The sequence below is a fragment of the Chiloscyllium plagiosum genome, chromosome 17 (assembly GCF_004010195.1).
Source record: "Chiloscyllium plagiosum isolate BGI_BamShark_2017 chromosome 17, ASM401019v2, whole genome shotgun sequence".
NCBI classification, from domain to species: Eukaryota; Metazoa; Chordata; class Chondrichthyes; order Orectolobiformes; family Hemiscylliidae; genus Chiloscyllium; species Chiloscyllium plagiosum.
In genome coordinates, this window is record NC_057726.1 from 50,565,134 (window position 1) to 50,586,124 (window position 20,991).

A 20,991-nucleotide genomic window follows, 5' to 3' on the forward strand; every position below is an offset into this window, starting at 1 on the left:
ACAGAAACGTCTGTCTGTACCTCTAACTACAGAATCCCCTAACACAATTGATCTCTTGGAAGCCGACGTACCCCTCGTTGCATTAAAGCCAGTGTCAATACCAGAAACTTGGCTGTTTATGCTACGTTCCCCTGAGATTCCATCACCCCCTACATTTTCCAAAACAGCATACCTGTTTGAAATGGGTATATCCACAAAAGACTCCTGCCCTAGCTGCCTACCTCTCTTACCCTTCCTGGAGTTAACCCATCAATGTGACTGTATCTGAGACTTTCCCCCCTTCCTATAACTGCCGTCCATCACATACTGTAGCTGTTGAAAATTCCTCATCGCTTCTATTTGTCTCTCCAACCGATCCACTCGATCTAATAAGATTTGCATCCAACAGCATTTATGGCAGATATAATCCGCAGTAACCCTTAAACTCTCTTTAAACTCCCACATCTGACAAGAAGTACAAATCACTGTAAAGGCCATTTTTGCTCCTTCACAATCTACAGACCCAGAAAATAACACCATCTTATTCCTCTACAAACACTGCACCAGGTTAAATTAATAGCTATGGCTTATATTTTAAGTTTAATCAAGAGACTTATCTCCAAAAAGATATAATCAAGAAAGAATCCACTGTACCCACTACTGCAGTCTTTCTATTGGACAGACTTAAAACAACAATTAACTTATCAGATTCTGTGCTGTGAACTTCGCCCAACAGTTTTCTTTTTCTGTGTGTGTTAGATTTTCAGCATTTGGCACGTTTTTGTCTCGGATGAGTGGAGTGGTTTGGGCTGAGGTTAGAAACAGGAAAGGAGAAGTCGCCCTGTTGGGAGTTTTCTATAGGCCTCTGAGTTGTTCCAGGGATGTCGAGGAAAGCATAGCAAAGATGATTCTCAATAGGAGCAAGAGTAACAGGGTAGTTGTTAAAGGGACTTTCTGACACAGTATATAGACAGGCCAACAAGGGGCGACGCCATATTGGATTTGGAACTGGAGAATGAAGCCGGCCGTGCGTTAGATTTGGAGGTAGGTGAGCACTTTGGCAATAGTGACCATAATTCAGTTACGTTTACAATAGCAATGGACAAGGAAAGAGGTATAACTGGGGAAAAGGCAATTATGATGCGATTAGGTAAGATTTAGAATGCATAGGATGGGGAAGGAAACTGCAGGGGATGGACACACTTAAAATGTGGAGTTTATTCAAGGAACAGCTAATGCGGGTCCTTGATAAGTATACAACCGGCAGGGAGCCGGTTGTTGAGAGAGGGAGCCATGTGTTATTAAAGAAGTTGAAGCTCTTGTCAAGAGGAAGAGGAAGGCGTATGCGAGGAAGAGGCGTGAAGGCTCAGTTAGGGGGCTTGAGAGATATAAGGTAGCCAGAAAAGATCTCAAGAAAGGGCTAAGAGGAGCCAGGAGGGGACATGAGAAATTGTTGGCGGATAGGGTCAAGGAAAGCCCGAAGGCCTTCTATAGGGAAATCAGGAATAAAAGAATGATTACGGTAAGTTTTTAGGGCCAATCAAAGATAGTCGTGGGAAGTTGTGTGTGGAATCTGAGGACATAGGGAAGCACTTAATGAATACTTTTTTTTGTCAGAATTCACATTGGAAAAGGGCAATGTTAGTGGGAATACGGAGATACAGGCTACAAGATTAGATGGGATTGAGGTTGACAAAGAGGAGGTTTTAGCAATTTTGGAAGATCTGAAAATAGATACGACCCCTGGACCGGATGGGATTTATCCTCGGATTCTCTGGGAAGCCAAGGAGGAGATTGCAGAGCCTTTGGGCTTTGATCTTTGTCATTATTGTCGACAGGAGTAGTGCCAGAAGACTAGAGGATAGCAAAGTTGTTCCCTTGTTTAAGAAGGGGAGTCGGGACAACCCTGGTAATTATAGGCTGGTGAGCCTTACTTTGGTTGTGGGCAAGATGTTGGAGAAGGTTATAAGAGATAGGATTTATAAATATCGGGAAAGGAATAATTTGATTAGGGATAGTCAACACCATTTTGTGAAGGGTAGTCATGCCTCACAAACCTTATTGAGTTCTTCGAGAAGGTGACAAAACAGGTGGATGAAGATAAAGTGGTTTATGTGGTGTATATAGTAAGGCCTTTAGTAAGGTGTTTGATAAGGTTCCACATGATAGGCTATTGCACAAAATATGGTGTTTCGGGATTGAAGATGATTTAGTGGTTTGGATCAGAAATTGGCTAGCTGGAGGAAGACAGAAGAAATGTTCATCATGGAGCTCAGTTACCAGTGATGTGTAGCAAGGATCTGTTTTGGGGCCACTGCTGTTTGTTATTTTTATAAATGATCTGGAGGGGGGCAAAGAAGGATGGGTTAGTAAATTTGTGGAAGACACTAATGTAAGCCGAGTTGTGGATAGTGCCAAAGGATGTTGTGGGTTACAGAAGGACATAGATAAGATGCAGAGCTGGGCTGAGAAGTGGCAAATGAAGCTTAATGCAGAAAACTGTGAGGTAGTTCACTTCAGAAGAAGTAACAGGAATGCAGAGTACTAGGCTAATGGTAAAATTCTTGACAGTGTAAATGAACAGAGAGATCTGTGTCCAGGTGCATAAATCCCTGAAAGTTGCCACCCAGGTTGATAGGGTTGTTAGGAAGGCATATGGTGTATTGATGTTTATTGGTAGGGGGATTGAGTTTCGGGGCCATGAGGTCATGCTTCAGCTGTACAAGACACTGGTAAGGCTGCACCTGGGGTATTGCGTACAGTTCTGGTCACTGCATTATAGGAAGGATTTGGAAGCTTTGGAAAGGGTTCAGAGGAGATTTGCTTGGATGTTGCCTGGTATGGAAGGAAGGTCTTACGAGGAAAGGCTGAGGGAATTGAGGCTGTTTTCGTTGGAGAGAAGAAGGTTGAGAGGTGACTTAATCGAGACATTCAAAATAATCAAAGGGTTAGATTGGGTGGACGGTGAGAGCAGTTTTCCTTGGATGGTGAAGGCTAACACAAGGGGACGTAGTTTTAAGTTGAGAGGTGATAGATTTAGGACAGATATCAGGCGTAGTTTCTTTACTCAGTAGAAAGGGCATGGAACGGCCTCCCTGCAACAGTAGTAGACTCGCTGACGTTAAGGGCATTTAAATGAGCATTGGACATACATGTGGATAATAATGGAACGGTGTAGGTTTGGTGGGCATCAGATTATTTTCACAGGTTGGTGCAACATCGAGGGCCGAAGGGCCTGTACTGCACAGTTGATGTACATGATGCTAATTATTGTTGCGACTACCACTCGTTGCTGTGGTTTGTTGGATTGATGTGTATAGTTTTGCCATGCCCAAGGCTGTCTGCAGTGCCCCCTATTCTTGACACTATTATATATTTGAAATTTGAAATAAAAACAAATGTTGCAAGTAGCCAGCAAGTTTGGCAGTATCTGTGAAGAAAGAAGCAGATTGTAAATGCAAATTGGGAAACCTAATGCTGGATAGATTTGGTGTCCTGACTCAAAACTTTGAGTTGCACTCCCGTGAATTTCCAAAATCTTCCAATTTAATTCAAAATTTCAATATCTGTGCTCCACAAGTGGTGCTATTATCGTGCAATGGCTTACGAAATGTATTGACATTATGGGATTATTTTTTTGTCTCCTTTACTGCAAACTGCTTAGAATTTTAGGACTTGTGTGGTTAGCGCTGAAAAATGTGTTGCTGGAAAAGTGCAGCAGGTCAGGCAGCATCCAAGGAGCAGGAGAATCGACGTTTCGGGCATAAGCCCTTCTTCAGAAAGATTTGAAATATTCATTCCTGAAGAAGGGCTTATGCCCAAAACATCGATTCTCCTGCTCCTAGGATGCTGCCTGACCAGCTGCGCTTTTCCAGCAACACATTTTCAGCTCTGATCTCCAGCATCTGCAGTCTTCACTTTCTCCTTGTGTGGTTAGCCCCAACCAGGATGAAAGCGAAGTTAGTGAGCGTTTCCTTGGAGACAGGAAGGTGAGAAGAGATTGGACAGACGTGTTCAAAATCATACAGGTCTGGACAGAACAGATGGAGAGCTGCTCTTCTCATTGGTGGAAGGGTCAAGAACAATAGGGCACAGATTTAAAATAATTATTAAAAGCTGCAAGAATGATCAGAGGAAAATCTTCTCACCAAACAAGTGGTTCAAGTTTGCAATGCATCACTTGAGAGGGTGGTGGAGGTAGGTTCAAATGAATCATAGTATGGAAACAGGCCAATCAGCCCATCGGGTCTACACCGACCCTCCGAAGAGAGTCCTACCCAGACGCAGCCCTCTACCCTATCCCTGTAATTCTGCATTTCCCATGGCTAACCCACTGAGCCTGCACATTCCTGGACACTATATAGGCAACTTAGCCTGCACATCTTTTGGACTATGGGAGGAAATTGGAGGAAATCCATGCATTTATGGGGAGAATGTGCAAACTCCATACAGACAGTCACCTGAGGGTGGAAATGAGCCAGGTTCCTGGCGCTGTGAGGAGCAGTGCTAATCACTGAGTCACTCTGCCACGAGTCATTCAAAGAGTGAATAAAACTGTTTCCTGAAAAGAGGGAATGTGCAGGGTTACAGAGTTGCTCTCGGTAAGTTGTTCATTTGAATAGCCAAGTGCAATACGATGAGCCTGGGATTCTGGGATGGTTGACCACAGTGTGGTGATTATAAGGTATTTCACTCCAACATACCATATACTAGCTCAAAAAAGATTTGAAATATTCAACACAGGACCAGTAGCTGACTCAATTCCACCAGTAGGATTAAAAACAAAAGCAATAAGTATACTTTCATCTGGAAATGATTTCTTCAGTTGTCTTGCAACTGGTCATTGGTTTTGTCAGCACTTGATTGCACATGTGCTCAAGTCAGGCCGTTGCAGATTCAGACAGCAGTCATTCTAGGTTTCAGAATATCACTTGTAAACAAATCCTTTGAAGGCCACCAGTCTGTAAATGATGACCAGAATCTTACCCATAAACTAATAATGTTGAGGTCAGGTCTTTCCCAGTTCTTAGGCAGATTCCTGTAGTTTACATTTCGACTGGATGCGATTAATGTAAATGTGTTGGAGAGATTTCCATCCCTGGACTGTGCGGCTGTTCAGCGGGAAGAAAAGCATTCAGCTGATTTTAGTATCTTCTCTCTCCATTGCTGCTTAATGTCCTTATACAAAATAACAAAGACATTGACATTTAGATGAGAATAAAAAGCCCAGGAGCAAGTAGCTCCGTTAAAATGAAACTACCTCCCACAGCTTCTGACTTCCCACAGATAACAGAAGAGCCACATGGGGCTGGTTTTCAATTGTGTTGAATTTTGCGATAATGAGATAGATGGTAGCAGAGTGTGATTTGAGAGGGTTACACTTTTTTTTCTCGACTTGTACTTAACTGTCCTTGGTTTTATTTGTGGTAATGATGGAGCGAATGTGAACTTCTGAACTTATGGTATTATTTCCACTGTGGGCTAAATTCCAAAATTAATACTAGATTATAATAGAATGTTTTGCAAGCAAAGATAATGTAGTAGAGGTGTGCTTTACTGAACATTGTTATTATCCAGTAAAGGTAAGCAATTACATGAAACCACATGGCAAAGTGAGTGTGTTTATATGTAAGGTGTGGGGCAGGAAAATTGGGCACTGGAGAAGTTATTTTCTCCATAAGAACATACTTATCCTAAATGTAACCCTTGCCTTGCACAGAGGATCACATTCTTCACACCCGCTTGTCAGGATCACATCTTCTGTCTCTTGGACTGTTGGAGATGAGAAATCCAGACCATCTAAACCCCCAGTAAAAAAAAATCCATCTGATCAGCTTCCCAAACAACATGCAGGGCAAGCTACAGGATCAGACTCCACATCACAGGATTATTTTTCAAGTATTATTTTTCTGCTGTGTGGGACTCCCTCAGTTTGGACAGTGTTGTTGGGTAGCACCACATCCTACTCTGGTCTCCTGGGGCTGTTGACATTTTGCTCGACCAGAGTTCTATGGGTATGAGTCTCCATTCAGTCCCTCGCCCATTATTCATGTGTGAATGCTGGTAGGCTAGTCAATTGCAGGAAACATGACAATGGAATCTAATCCTATCCTAATCTAATGCGCACACACACTTTCAGTAAGGAAGCTGATTGGAAATGAAAACTTTTCCCCTGAGGCTAATGGTAACATAGCACTATCATTTTTGGCTGAATAATTAAGAGCAACATTTTTGGATTTCCCTGATATCTTTGGTTCATTGGAAGAACTTGGAGCTACCAGAGTACTTGTTTTTTTTTTGCCAGGGGGACATTTTCTTTGCTTCTCCTTACATGCAGTGTTCTGTCACAGTGTCTTTGGGTCAGAAAGCCAGGTGTAAGCAGCTGGGAATGTTTTGGTTCCATGATCCAGTTGATAGCCAGATAGATCAAGAAGCTTGGCTGGTTATTTTGTGGGAGGACCTGTGTCACTCGGGGAAGGAGAGATCACCAATGCACTGGCCAATGTCAATTGTTATTAGATCAGTGTGGGGACAGATAGGACATTGTGGCCCTCTGGAAGATTGGGAATATGAAGAACATTTACTGGGGAACGAGTCATGGGGTCCAATGGGGGAGTATTGTCAAAGTTGATTTGTTGGGGTTGAGGGGAGATGGATGGGTGGGGAGCAGGGGTGGCTGAGGTAAGCACTCCTGCATCTTCTGGCCCCTAGGCAGTGCTAGGAAAGTAATTAGCCAATAGATCTTTCCATTTGCTCTTCACTTCAGTGTGAGTTTCCTCCTCCCTGGAAAACCTCGTCGACACACATATTGACACACACACACACACAATGACTGATACAGACACAATTTACACAGTATGCACACAAATACATCAACTGACTGAAAATGACTCACACATACTCACAGTACACACTCCCCAACGCTGAGTGACACGCGCACACACACATTGACATTGGCTGGTATTGACTCACAACACACACACACAAACTGATGTTGACTCCCACACTTGCACATGGTTTGATACTGTCTCTCACACACACACATCGACTCTGACATGAGCACGTACACAGACATTGTTAAAAATCCAACAACACCAGGTTATAGTCCAACAGATTTATTTGGAAGTACTAGCTTTCAGAATGCTGCTCTTTCATCAGGTCAGCTACCTGATGAAGGAGCAGCATTCCAAAAGTTAGTACTTCCAACTAAACCTGTTGGACTATAACCTGATGTTGTGTGATTTTTAACTTTGACCACCCCAGTCCAGCACCAGCTCCTCCATATCATTGATACACAAATGCTGACTGACAAACACACAAGCACATATACACACACAGGCACAATCACCAGCTCTCAACATGAGAGTCAGCCTTGTAAGTAAAGTTATGTCAACAATTAGCTGCATATATTATGGTTATCTTGCACCTCAAGGTTTTTTTAATATTATACCCTTTGAGCTTATGCGAAGCAAACAAATTACATCATTTGCATTGTATAGATATCCTAGCAAGAAATGTTTTGTTATTTGCCTTAATATAACTATATTTCATCAATTACTATTTTAAATCATTTTGATCTTGTATTTTCTCTGTGATCTGAAGGTAAAATGAGGGTCAGATAGTTTTCTCGAGGTTTCTAATGTCGTAAACTGTGAATTGCTAAAGTTTATACGTGTAAAACAATTATGCACAATTCTCCAGAATTCCAGCAAAGCCTTATAAAAGCTGAAAGCAGAACTGAAGCCAGTGGATGGGTTGTGGGATGGCCTGTGCATCTTTAATTTAATTATACGTTTTCCTTGTGAGTTCATTATCAAATAGCAAGGGTAACCCCAGAGAGCCTGAGCCCCGAGAGAGGAAATGCCTTTCCCTCCATTACCAGCATGAGATGCATTTCTTTGGGAAAGTAGCACATTCCTGAAATGTTCACATAGGATTGTTACTGAAGGCACAGAGGAGAGGCGAGTATGCAAGATCTGGGAGAAAGATCTTTTCTTCTGACCTAGTGGCTGATTTGAACCAAAACAATTTCATATTATAGTGTGACAGTGATGTATGAACAAAGTGAGCATGTTTATCTTTTTTCTTACTTTATGCAGCACACAATTTTATTGCTGCCTGCTGTTACCCATTTAACGTTACTTCTTTCCAAGCGGTTCTTGGTAAATTTGCACTAAGTGCCATGTGATCCAAAGAAAACAGAAGAGAGGTGATGAGAGGATATAGTTGTTAACTCTCCACCATTTATCTTAGAGTCTCCAGAAGTTGACGATTAATCTGATGAACAGTGGTCTGTGCAGCCTGAGAGAAAGGTAGTAGGAATAGGTTTGTTTATAAGTTTTAGAAATATTGGAGATGGGGACCAAGGATACATCTGTTCCACTGGGTAAAGTGGTTAGAAGTTGTGTGATTGCCAACTTTCTTTGGACATTTTTCAAAAGATTCAATCTGAAATTGGGCAAGAATGTGCTTGCTCTGTTGTGTGCTGATTCATTCCATTGTGGGTTAACTTTAATGCCTGGACAAAAGGAAACATGAAAGAAGATGCCTTTTAAAGACAGGTAAACCTGTCATCACTAAACCCACAGCCACATGTTAGTTCTGTGTCCGTAAGTAATGAGCCATTGGCTGATCTCTCTCTTGTTCCTTGCAACTGAATGACAGAAGTCTATCATCTGAAGGAGAAGATGGTCTGAAGCTAAGAGAATGAGTTCCAGTGGGAGGGGACTTGATACGGTTCACCGGTCTGCGTGAAAGGGAGTTTGGGGATGAAATTAAAAATTAAGGACAAGTTTCTTTGTAATAAAATGTGAATGTATCAGCAGCTCTTGTCAAGTCTGCCCCGAATGTCATGATGTTTGAGGCATCATGTCTAATATCTCTCTCTCTCTCTTCCCTTGCTTCCTTCACCTGCCACCTTCCACAGCATTATCACCACCTGAGAAAGGACAGGGTCATCTTTTGAGGGACCGACTTCCTAACCAACCCTAAACAAGAACTAATCCCGTTCCCTTTTGAAGACATGCAGAAAGTTGGAGTGTGTTGGATACAGTTGTGGTTAAACAATTTCAGACTGTGCTTTCTGAGAAGCATATGCAACAGTATGGGGGAAGGGAAGACTTTATTTCTAAAATAAAAACTGCTGTTAGATTAATGAAATGTCTGTGAAACTTCAACACCACAGGGGAAATAATAAAATAGCAATTTAATGCGTAGCCATTATCTAAGGTTAAGTAAAACTGTAGAATTTGACCTTCACTTCAAAAATAAACTTGTAGTTTTAGGTTATGGGCACTTTATGCAGTGTGCTTAGACATTGGTTTGAAATGTAATCACCATGATAGTAAGTTAAGTGACCAATTCTCTTAATTTCAATGTTAATATGAAGAGGAAATCTAACTGTAAACTAAGAAAGAAGAATCTGTTTAAAAGAATGCATTTTCTTAAGATAACCTACTGAGAATGACATCTCCTGTTAAGACTCCCTGGGGGACCTATTTGCAACTCCCTGTAACTGAATTGATGGATACCATACACTGCTGGCTAAGTGCAATGATCGCTCTTCAAGTTCATTCGGAGTTGAATACTTGGTTACAAGATTAAATAAATGAAAAGTGCATTCCATAGGCTTGCTTGGCTTTTCCAAAGCAAAGTATGAAACTGATGGTTATAATTACACTGAGCAATTTGGATGACTGTTTGCTAACCAATTCTTAGTGACTTCTGATACAACAATCACTGAGCACAGTTAAGTGTCCATGGTAACTGCAGGAAGCTTCAAAATGCATTTAAAAGGACATGGCCATCTGGAATTAATGGCTTGTAAACAGAAGCTTTCAATAGTGTGATTTGGAAAGAAATGAATCATGTGACAGCTGCTAAAACTCTGGCAGTGCATCTTTTGGGCTCATTGAAGCTAGTGACGTTGAGAAGACCAGGGAGTCAGTAAATCCAAGGGCCTGCAACTGGCCTCGTCTAGAAATGTAATTCAGGCTGCAGAGAAACTACCACCTTGTTAAACTTTGCTAAAAGCCCTGCAGAAGATCTAGAACCTTCTGGAACCTAATGTATGGAACAAACATTGAGTAGATGTGGCCAAACAAATACTAAGCTGTTTCATGAAGGAAGTAATATGTTGTTCAACAAATTTGAAAATTGCTATTCTAGATCTGTATTTTGAAAAAAATATTATTATCTCAGTAACTAGAACAATGATCTTTCTCAATCTGAACTGCATTGTTGTTTTTCTATTAAGGTGTTTAAAACTCCACAAAGCAAAGATTTCTTGTGGCATTCATCAGAGTGAAGTTGATTAGATTAGATTCCCTATAGCGTGGAGACAGGCCCTTCGGCTCAACCAGTCCATACCGACCCTCCGAAGAGTAACCCACCCAGACCCATTTTCCTCTGACTAATGTATCTAACACTACGGGCAATTTAGCAAGGCCAATTCCCCTGACCTGCACATCTTTGGATTGTGGGAGGAAACCCATGCTGATACGGGGAGAATGTGCAAACTCTATACAGACAGTTGCCTGAGGCAGGAATTGAACCTGGGACCCTGGTGCTGTGAGGCAGCAGTGCTAATCACTGAGCCGCCGTGCTGCCCCAAACTTTATGGTTATAAAGATTGCTAAGGAATTGTTGAATCTTGTGGTTTCACCTCATTTTATTTTGTAACATCAGTTTGATTTTAGTGTCCAATTTTTTTCAGGTGGGGGGGGTAGGTTTAATTTTGTTGTTTCTGCGGATGTGCTCCTTCTCTTATCATTATATGTACCTGTAAATTGTGAAGGATTCATAACTCAATAGTACTGTCTGTATTGTATAACAAAATACTGGGAAAAGAGAAGATGGAAATTTCTAGAGCTCGTATTTGTGATATTCTGTCAATGCCACAGTACCAGTTGGCTAGAGCTGCTAGCCTACTGCCTATATAATCCTTAATACAAACATGAAAGAAAGGCTTGCATTTATATAACAGGATGTCCTGAAACCGTTTACCACCAATGAGGTACTTATGAAGTGTTGGCTCTGTTGTAATGTCGGAAATACTACAAGTAGTGTTGTAGAACAAGGTCCCACACACGACAATGTGATAATGACCAGATAATGATACAGCTTAATGGATTTGCCAGGATACTGGAGAGAAATGCCTTGTTCTTCTTCAAGATAGTGCTATGGGACCGTGATGTCCATCTGAGAGGGTATATCATGATGATCTCAACGTTGAATTAGTTGACTTTTAACCAAATAATGACCGATACAGTCCTTCCAGATCCTGCTTACTATTTGGTTCCTATTTGATAGATTAGGCAAAGCTTCTGCTTTCAAATGAAATCCATAAATGAAATTTCCAAGGAGCAACAGCAAGCAATAGAAACAGCAAAAATACAAGTGAGATTTTGTAACAAAGCGAATTGGTTCTCCGGTAATGGAGATGCCATTGCAAGTATTTGCAAATGATACTTATTTAGTGTGTGTTTAATCTTAAAGTTTGCAGTTTGTAGCTGTTCATACTGTGTCACCAATGGTCAATACTATTTTCTAGTTCTAGGCATGTTAGAATATTAGCTGCAGCTACACAGTATTGGATTTATGGAAAAAAAGCCCTGACTATGAGCTGTCAAAACCCAAGGGGATTTGAAGCCTGACAATTGGTCTTATCGGCATTCTGACACACTGCTCTAGGTATTCAAAAATCTGTCACTTCCTTTGCTTGCCGTCACAAAAGATTGTGACAGAACGGGGCCAAGTGGACTGTCATGGTGCGTTTTTGATTGGTACTGTTCCTGCTATGGTCAAGGAAAATTCTTCCAATTTATAAGAGATTAAAGACTGCATTGGTTTGCAGCAGTGTTCAAATTAGATAAATCAGCAGCAAAATTGAACGCATGGTCAGTTGCAGTCACAATTTAAATATTCCCTTACCACAGGATTTCCATACTTCAATCAGTTTTGAATCTGAATGTGGGATTATTAATGATATGAACTTCAATCCCATATTTCTTTTGTGCACAGACTGGCTCATGACTATGCCTGTTTGCACTTCCTCCCACTCTCAAAGAAAAGAGATGTGGAGAAGGACTGGATTCTTAATGATGAGGGTTAAGGTAGACACGGTGGGGTGGAGAGAGCCCTCAGTTACACAGTTTACCTTCAGGGCAACAAACTTGAAATTGACACAACTGACATGAATGCTTGTGTAATTTTCAATGCATATATCTGCAAATGATGCATATTTGTACAGATGCATTTTCCGCAATCTTTTGAGCTGGCTGAAAAAACATAGTGCTAGAAGTCAACCCATCCCAAGTTAAGGTCATTGAGCATTTCTGCTCTTTGTGCTTCTTTATAGGCCTTGAAGGGAGCTTTAGAAATTAAACCAGTTCTTTTAGCACAAGGACATTCACACACTGTAAAAGCTTTTGACTGTATTTTGTAATTAACAGAAAACACAGCAATGTTCTCCGATACACCTTACAAATGATTCAGTATGATTTATAAAACTCAATTTAAAATCGGATTACTCCTGGCGGATTGATTGAAATCATTTATAGCTTTACTGCATTCTTGAAACTGTTGCAAGTTTATCACCTTTAAGGTAAAGCACAACATTTTGTCGAAATTGCATTTTGATATGATGCCAGTTTTGCATTTGTCAATATGCAAATAAGTTTGAGAGGACATTTGTGAGGCATCAGGAGGATAAGAGGCATGGGGCAGATATAATGGCGCGATGACACTGATATTCCAGTGTTAATGTCACAGGGTGAAGGATTGAGATCAGAGGTGGAGTGCAGAGTAAACTAAAATAATCCCATAGTTACAAGTTTCCAGCTCAAAGCTCCACTGAAGGCTCATTTGGGAAACCAGACATGAAGGACTCAGCAAAAATGCCTGGTCTTTGCTGAGTTAGTGGGGCTTAACCAGGTTGGAAGTAAGGAACATCACTGTTCTCCTGAACTCTGAATGTCAATGACTGCTGGCGAGTTCATTGCTCCCAGTCCTCTTTCTAAACTTTTAAACTAAACATCAATTGAATTAATCAGGCCCTGGTGGTGCACTGTAACAAAAACAAAATTTGATAGTCATCGGAAACTTGCAAAACTAGAATAGAAATTCTCATTTCTACTGTTTTAAAACAAACCTGAAATCAGGTTGAACAACCACAGATGGACTAAAACATAATCAGACAATCAATTAATACAAACTTTTAAAAGGTGTGTACAACATTACTAAATAAAAATAACATGATCCAGGGTGACGATGCACCCTAGCCCCTGCCATATCCACTTGTCTCTAAAGGTTTCTATCATGATAATGGCTACTGCCTGCTTCCTCTTGATGGACACGGCTGTACACGACATTGGTTAGGCCACTGTTGGAATATTGCATGCAATTCTCGTCTCCTTCCTATCGGAAGGATGTTGTGAAATTTGAAAGGGTTCAGAAAAGATTTACAAGGATGTTGCCAGGGTTGGAGGATTTGAGCTAGTATATCACTATGACTCTATGATTCTATGACACCCAATTGTGTACGTAACTGTGGGAGTTTGGTGCTAAGTCCAAGAATTTGTTTAATTAACAGTGGTAGATGCTAAACCACAAGATAATCGTAACAAGAAGCGTTACTTTTACAATGAAATATAGTTTATAGTATGATAGCAAAAGATACATTTAATAAAAATGATTTGGGCATAATTACAACAGTCAGGAGTTGGAGATGATGTTTCTGAGTCCATCAGGACTTCGTGTAAGGCTGCAAGATTGTCCACAAACAGACTGTGTAACATCATCATAGAAGGAGACCAGAATTCAGATTGGGTGGAGCGCACCGCAATTGCATATTAACACTTCGAGAATCATTATACTTTAGAACATTGGAAGGACAAAATGAGCTAGATTACTCTTCTAATGACTACCCAGTGTCACTTCGTGGCTCAACAGGGGAACTGCTCCTGCATGCCTGTTCTGCTAAAGTCAAAAGCTTGCTGACACTCACATGTAGCTTCCAAAATGGCTGTTTTATGCATGTATACAATGGTTCTGTATGATTCTTGTGTGAAGGGTTACCAGTGTTTACCTGGAATGATTCTTGGGATGGGTACCATCTTACAAGGAACAGTTAGATATATTGGGTCTGTATCCACTGGAATTTAGAAGAATAAGATCTGAGGATGTGACAAGGTGGATGTTTAAAAGATGTTTCCTGTTATGAGGAGGCTGGAAATGGGGAATAAAGTTTAAAAATCAGGGGTTCTCCCTTCAACACTGAGATGAGAAGAATGGTTTTCTCTCATGGTTCATGGATCTTTGGAATATTCCTCCCAGGACAGCCGTGGAGACAGATTCATTCAGTAATTTTAAATCAGAGCTGGATAGATTATTGACTGACAAGGAAATTAAAGATTATCACAGGTAGGTCAGAATGTGGAGTTAAGGCTGTCACCAAGTCAGCCACAATCTTAAGTGATAGGGCAGATTCAAGGGGCCAAATGGCCTACTGCTCCTAGTTTGTGGAAATGCAGTGCAACAATTTAATACCTTCAGAGGAGGAGAGAAGAAAAATAGCAAAAGGAAAGGTTGAATGACATCAGGCACTCGATAACAGTCACTGTAGTGATATAGAAATATCAGGGTTTTAACACAGACCCAAAAAAGAAGAGAAGGCAAAAATACTCTTTCTTTGCTGATATACTTAAACAAAACAAAGAACTGCAGATGCTGGAAATCTGAAACAAACAGCAATTATTGAAGAAACTCAGCAGGGCTGAAGCATCTGTGGAGGGAAAGCAGAGTTAACAGTTTGAGTCTGGTGACCCCTCTTCAGAGCTGATAGACTTGGTCTGCAACCACAAAATCTGGTCATCCTTCCTTCAGCATCTCAACCAAGAGTCGGAATTGGACAGAACAAAACTGAGACCATTCAGCCCATGTACCTGCATTCCTTCGTCCCTTATTTTTCTGTGTCCAACCTAAATGGTGAACCCAAGTTATCCAGACCAGGAAATGTCAGTGTCTCTGCAACAGAGAGGGATTTTATTCGAACAAGTCTGTGTCCCTCCTTCTCACAACCGTCACTGGATAGGCCCAGAAGGTGTAATTACTGACATTGATCAGGGTGAGCTGTGATGCCCTTCCAGTTTTCTGTCTCTGCCAATAGCATGCATATGGGGAATGGTTAAAGGTGTGGAGCTGTAACCTGTGTAAGACAGGAAGGGCCCGTTACCTCGTAACAGTACATACCCCCCAACAGCCTCCTTAATATTTGTCGGTCATAAAACGGAGAGACAATCTCCTTAAGGAGCGCATTGGTTTGTTTTACCCTTTTGTGCTGTGTGTTTGTTCTAGACAGCGCCATTCAGTGGCAGAGCCCTCTTCACAATCGTGGTTGAAGTAGAAGCTTATTTAAATAAAAAGGCTGACTGTGACCAATTGCATTGCAGCTAGGGGCCTTGGGAGTCTGTCTGAATCCATGGAAAGTATAAGATTACCTCAGGAGTATTCCCTCCCAGTCAGTGTGCTCGCAAGGCAACTCTCGGAGCCTCATACCAAACAAGTGAGGTCACGCCGCTGGATGATGTATTAAACTTATATTAAAAAACACACACACGACAGGAGAGTGCTAAAGGAGCTTTATTATCCAGGGCTGGGCACTCTGGAGTAGTTTTCCACATCACGGAACGAGAGGGGGGAGAAAAAAGAATCAATGATGAACTACTTGGTAAGTCTGCACTGCGCTGAAGTGAATGCTGCTGCCGTGACTGAAGGGATTGCAAGAACCATTCTCTCTTGTCTCGCTGTTGTCCGGGGGGGGGGGGGGGGTAAGGTCCTGGCTGGGTCAGTGAGAGGTTGCTGCTGTTGCTGTTGGCTTCTTAGTAAAACCACAAAAGGTCCAAAGCCCGAGTGATTGTACCGGGCATCTGCCAGTACCTCCTGGGCGCTTTTCTGCTTTAAAGCTCGGGGCTTGTTTTACAAGAGCTTTTCCTGTTCCTTGCCCCCCCCCCCCCCCCCCACACCCACACACACACATCCCACTCAGAAGGTCAACTCCCATCTGCCTGCACAGTGACTGTCACCAGAACAGGGAGGCTGTGAGCACCGGGAAAGCATTCTGTAGAGGCAAGTAAATAAACTTTGAAAAGGTGGGGGTGTCGGAGGGTTGTAGTGCTGGTTTGCTGAGATTTTTCAAATCGGATTGCACTGGATTGTCAAGGCTGTTTGCTTGACGCCTCAACGCAATGAGACACTTGGATTATTTGACAGTTGCTTTAGCTCCCTGCAGGCGTGTCTACGATGCGTTTCTCCGTTCGTTCAGGGTTTATACTAACTGAAGCAGCTTAGAAAGGACAGATTTGTAAACTGTTCGCCTTTTTTGAATGTGTGTGAGCAGAGAGAGAGACCAGGGTGTGTGTGTGTGTGTGAGTGAGAGAGAGAGAGACCAGGATGTGTGTGTGTATACAGCAGTGGGGAGGTTGCAGATCTGTGTGAAGGTAGTCACATTTAACCGCAAGGGATGGTTGGAGGAGCTGGCTGTGCGTGTCTGTGGGATGGTGCAGTGAGTTTGTGTGGCCTCAGGGTGTGGAATCACACCAGGTAAGGTGTCAGACTACAGTCTAAGGTGAGCTGGATAGAATGGGTGTAATTTGAACCTCTCCGTGCGCTGCACATAGTGACGGATTTATTTGACAACTCCCAGTGTACAAGGGATCAGAATATAATCTAAGAAGGAAGCTCACCTCCGTCTTTACGTAAACGTGTTTTCAGTATGTTTGTACATCTTAATTTATACAGTAAATACAAAATCACTTCTCTCCACTCCCGGACGTGTAGGCCTCTCCTTGGAGTCCCATTGCAGTCAGCTGTCTTCTGATATTTTGTCCAAGTAGAGATTATGTGGATGGTGATAGCAACTATTAGGCCTATTCACCTCTGGGGGAGCCATGAGCAAGTACAGACCTGCCATTGACTAACTCAGCCTTTCCTGGCAATGTTAGAGTGCATTTATATTGTGCATTGTGCAATCTCAGGTTGTAAGTGTTTGAGACATCCTATGAGGTGTTCTTGAAGTGTAGCCGCACTTGCCAATAAGTAGGACAGCAGCCTGTGAGCAAACATTGAACACTTGCCGTAGAACAATGAGCAAATGGGTGAAATTAATACCCCTTTCCCCCTCCCGCACTGTGAGGAGTTTGGAGGTGGTGGGGAACTATGTGATTGGGTCTAAGCATGTGAGTTGGGAATCCAATAAAATGTCTCCGATTAAATCTGGGTAGGAAAAGTGTCTGCAGGCTATTCTGCCCCAGTACTCCACTATCAGAAGGCCGTCCAGCAAACCCTGTAAAAGGTATGCCAATGGATGGGGGCACTCTGTGTCAAAATGAGGGAACTGGCATTGGGAAATTGGGGCTCTGCCCTGCCTTAGCTTGTCACCCCATCCACATTCACCAAGTGTTGCTGAAGAGGAAAGAGGCTGTCTAACTTTGCCCTCCTTAAGGCCAGTGGGGCTTCATGCTATCCTGTTTGGTATGGTTCAGCAACTCGCTGGATAAACTTACTCAATGGAGTCACGTATGTCTGCCACCTTGCTTTGTTGCAGGTACACAGGGTAGTGAAGAAGGCATTTGGTAAGCTGCAGAACATTTTAAAGGGGGAGGGTGAACAGCCAGCTGTTGTGGTGCATATGGGCACCAATGATATAGGTTTAAAAAAAAGGATGAGGTCCTACAAGCAGAATTTAGGGAGTTAGGAGCCAAGTTTAAAAAGTAGGACCTCCGAGGGAATAATCTCAGGATTGCTACCACTGCCACATGCTAGTCAGAGTAGAAGTGAAAGAATAGGCAGGATGAATGCATGGCAGGAGGGAGGGGGTTCAGTTTTCTGGGACATTGGGACCGGTTCTGGGGGAGGTGGGAGTATTACAAATTGGACATCCTGGGCTGGACTGGAATCAATGTTCTTGGGGGTGCTTTTGCTAAAGCTGTTGGGGAGGGTTTAAACTGATGTAGCGGGGGGATGGAAACCAAATGAGGTTATTGGATAGTAAGGAGGCAGTAACTAAAGCCTGTACAGATCTAGATAATGAAGTCAGTGTGTCTAAGGGGAAGAGTCGGAAGATGATGAGTGCAATGGGAGAGGTGGTCTGAGGTACATTTGTTTTAATGCGAGAAGTATAGAAGGTAAGGCAGATGAATTTAGGGCCTGGATTAGTACCTGGGTTATTGCTATTACTGAGACTTGGTTGAGGGAATGGCATGATTGGCAACTGGATATAGATGCTTCAGGCGGGATAGAAAGGGAGATAAGAGGGCTGGAGGAGTTGCATTACTCGGAGAGGATATCACAGCATTGCTGAAGGACAGTACTATGGAGAACCCGAGCAGTGAGGCAAAGCTCAGGAATGGGAATGGTGAGGTAAGAGTGTTGGGGCTTTACTACAGGCCTCCCAACAGCGAGCGTGAGATAGATAACGTTGACTGGGATTCACTTAGATGGAGCAGAATTTGTAAGGAGCATCCAGGAGGGTTTTCTAGAGCAGTATGTACATAGCCCGCCTCGGGAAGAGGCCATACCGGACCTGGTGTTGGGAAATAAGCCCGGCCAGGCGATTGAAGGACAGTAGGGGATTAGTTTAGGAATAGTGATTACATTTCCATAGGTTTTGGAATATTCATGGACAAAGATGAGAGTGGTCCTAAAGGAAGAGTGCTAAATTGAGGGAAGGCCAACTATAGCAAAATTCAAAAGGAGCTGGGGAATGTGGATTGGGAGCAGCTGTTTGAAGGTAAATCCACATTTGATATGTGGGAGACTTTTAAAGAGAGGTTGATTAGAGTGTGGGGTAGGCATGTCCCTGTGAAAATGAGGGATAGAAATGGCAAGATTATGGAACCGTGGATGACAGGTGAAATTGTGAGACTAGCTAAGAGGAAAAAAGACACATGCATAAGCTCTAGGTGACTGAAAACAGACAAAGCTTTGGAAGAATATCGGGAAAGTAGGACCAATCTGAAATGAGGAATTAAGAGGCTTAAAAAGGGTTATGAAATATCTTGAGCAAAGAGGTTTAAGGAAAATCCCACAGCCTTTTATTTGTATATAAGGAGCAAGAGGGTAACTTGAGTATAAGGAGAAAGGGTTGGCCCACTTAAGGACAAAAGAGGAAAGTTATGCATGGAGTCAGAGAAAATGGGTGAGATTCTTAAAAAGTACTTTGCATTGGTATTCACTGAGGAGAGGGATATGATGGATGTTGAAGTTAGGGATAAATGTTTGATTACTCATGGTAAAGTCAGCATAAAGAGAGAGGAAGTGTTTGGTATTCTAAAAGGCATTAAGGTGGACAAATCCCCAGTCTGAATGGGATTTATCCCAGGTTATTGAGGGAAGTGAGAGAGGAAGTAGTTGGGGCCTTAACAGGTATCTTTGCAGCATTCTTGAATACGGGTGAGGTCCTGGAGGACTGGAGAATTGCTCATATTGTCCCCTTGTTTAAGAAGGGTAGCACGGATAATCTAGATAATTATAGATCGGTGAGCCTGACGTCAGTGGTAGGAGAGCTGCTGGAGAAAATACTGAGGGATAGGATCTATTTACATTTGGAAGAAAATGGGCTTATCAGTGATAGGCAACATGGTTTTGTGCAGGGAAGGTCATGTATTACCAACTTAATAGAATTCTTTGAGGAAGAATTTGAGCTACAGGGAGAGGTTGAATAGGGTGGGGCTGTTTTCCCTAGAGTGTCGGAGGCTGAGGGGTGCCCTTATAGAGGTTTATAAAATCATAAGGGGCATGGACAGGATAAATAGACAAAGTCTCTTCCCTGGGTTGGGGGAGTCTAGCACTAGAGGGTATAGGTTTAGGGTGAGAGGGGAAAGATATAAAAGAGACCTAAGGGGTAACCTTTCATGCAGATGGTGGTATGTGTATGGAATGAGCTGCCAAACGAAGTGGTGGAGGCCAGTACAACTGCAACATTTAAAAAGCATTTGTATGGGTATGTGAGTAGGAAGGGTTTGCAGGGATATGGGCCAGGTGCTGGCAAATGAGCATAGATTAGGTTGGGATATCTGGTTGGCATGGGCAAGTTGGACCAAAGGGTCTGTTTCTGTTCTCTGTGACCCTAAGTGACAAAGTTGATTGATGAGTGAAGAGCTGTAGATGTCATATACATGGACTTCAGTAAGGCATTTGATAAGGTTCCTCATGGTAGGCTGATGGAAAAAGTGAAGTTGCATGGGGTCCATTGTGTACTCTCTCTAGATGGCTAGAGAACTGGCTAGGCAGCAGGAGACAGAGTAGTATGGAAGGGAGTTTCTCCAAATGGAGTCCTGTGACCAGTGGTGTTCCACAGGGATCTGTATTGGGACCACTGTTGATGGTGATATACATAAATGATCTGGAGGGAAGGAATAGGTTGCCTCATTAGCAAGTTTGCAGATGACACTAAGATTGGCGGAGTAGCAGATGGTGAAAAGACTGTCAGAGAATGCAGCAGAATATAGATGGATTGGAGAGTTGGGCGGAGAAAAGGCAGATGGAGTTCAATCCAGGCAAATGTGAGCTGATGCATTTTGGAAGATCCAATTCAAAAGCGAATTATGCGGTAAATGGAAAAGCTCTGGGGAAAATTGATCTACAGAGAAATCTGAAGGTGGCAACGCAGGTCGGTAGAATGGTCGAGAAGACATATGGCATGCTTTCCTTCATCGGATGGGATATTGAGTACAAGAGTTGGCAGGTCATGGTACAGTTGTATAAGACTTTGATTTGGCCCCATTTGGAATATTATGTACAGTTCTGGTCGCCACATAACCAATAGGGTGTAGATGCTTTGGAGAGGGTGCAGAGGAGATTCACCCGGATGTTGCCTGTTATGGAGGGTGCTAGCTATGAAGAGAGCTTGAGTATTGTCATGAGAAAGACAGAGATTGAGGGGGGACCTGATTGAGGTCTACAAAATTATGAGGTATAGACAGGGTGGATAGCAAGCAGCTTTTTCCCAGAGTG

General features: G+C 42.5%; 1 protein-coding gene across 2 annotated transcripts in view; it reads left to right on the forward strand.

Moving 5' to 3' along the window:
• The window catches only part of bcar1 (BCAR1 scaffold protein, Cas family member), a 243,966-nt gene that overhangs the window by 118,132 nt on the left and 104,843 nt on the right, over window positions 1–20,991 (forward strand). Inside the window, exon 1 of one of the 2 annotated variants that reach the window (XM_043707041.1) lies at window positions 15,472–15,706. The exons of the other annotated variant lie outside the window; for it this stretch is intronic. Coding sequence (XP_043562976.1) covers window positions 15,692–15,706 — 15 coding nt within the window. The 5' untranslated portion in view covers window positions 15,472–15,691. Of the gene's footprint in view, window positions 1–15,471; window positions 15,707–20,991 lie in introns of those variants that run through there. 2 annotated transcript variants of the gene reach the window in all.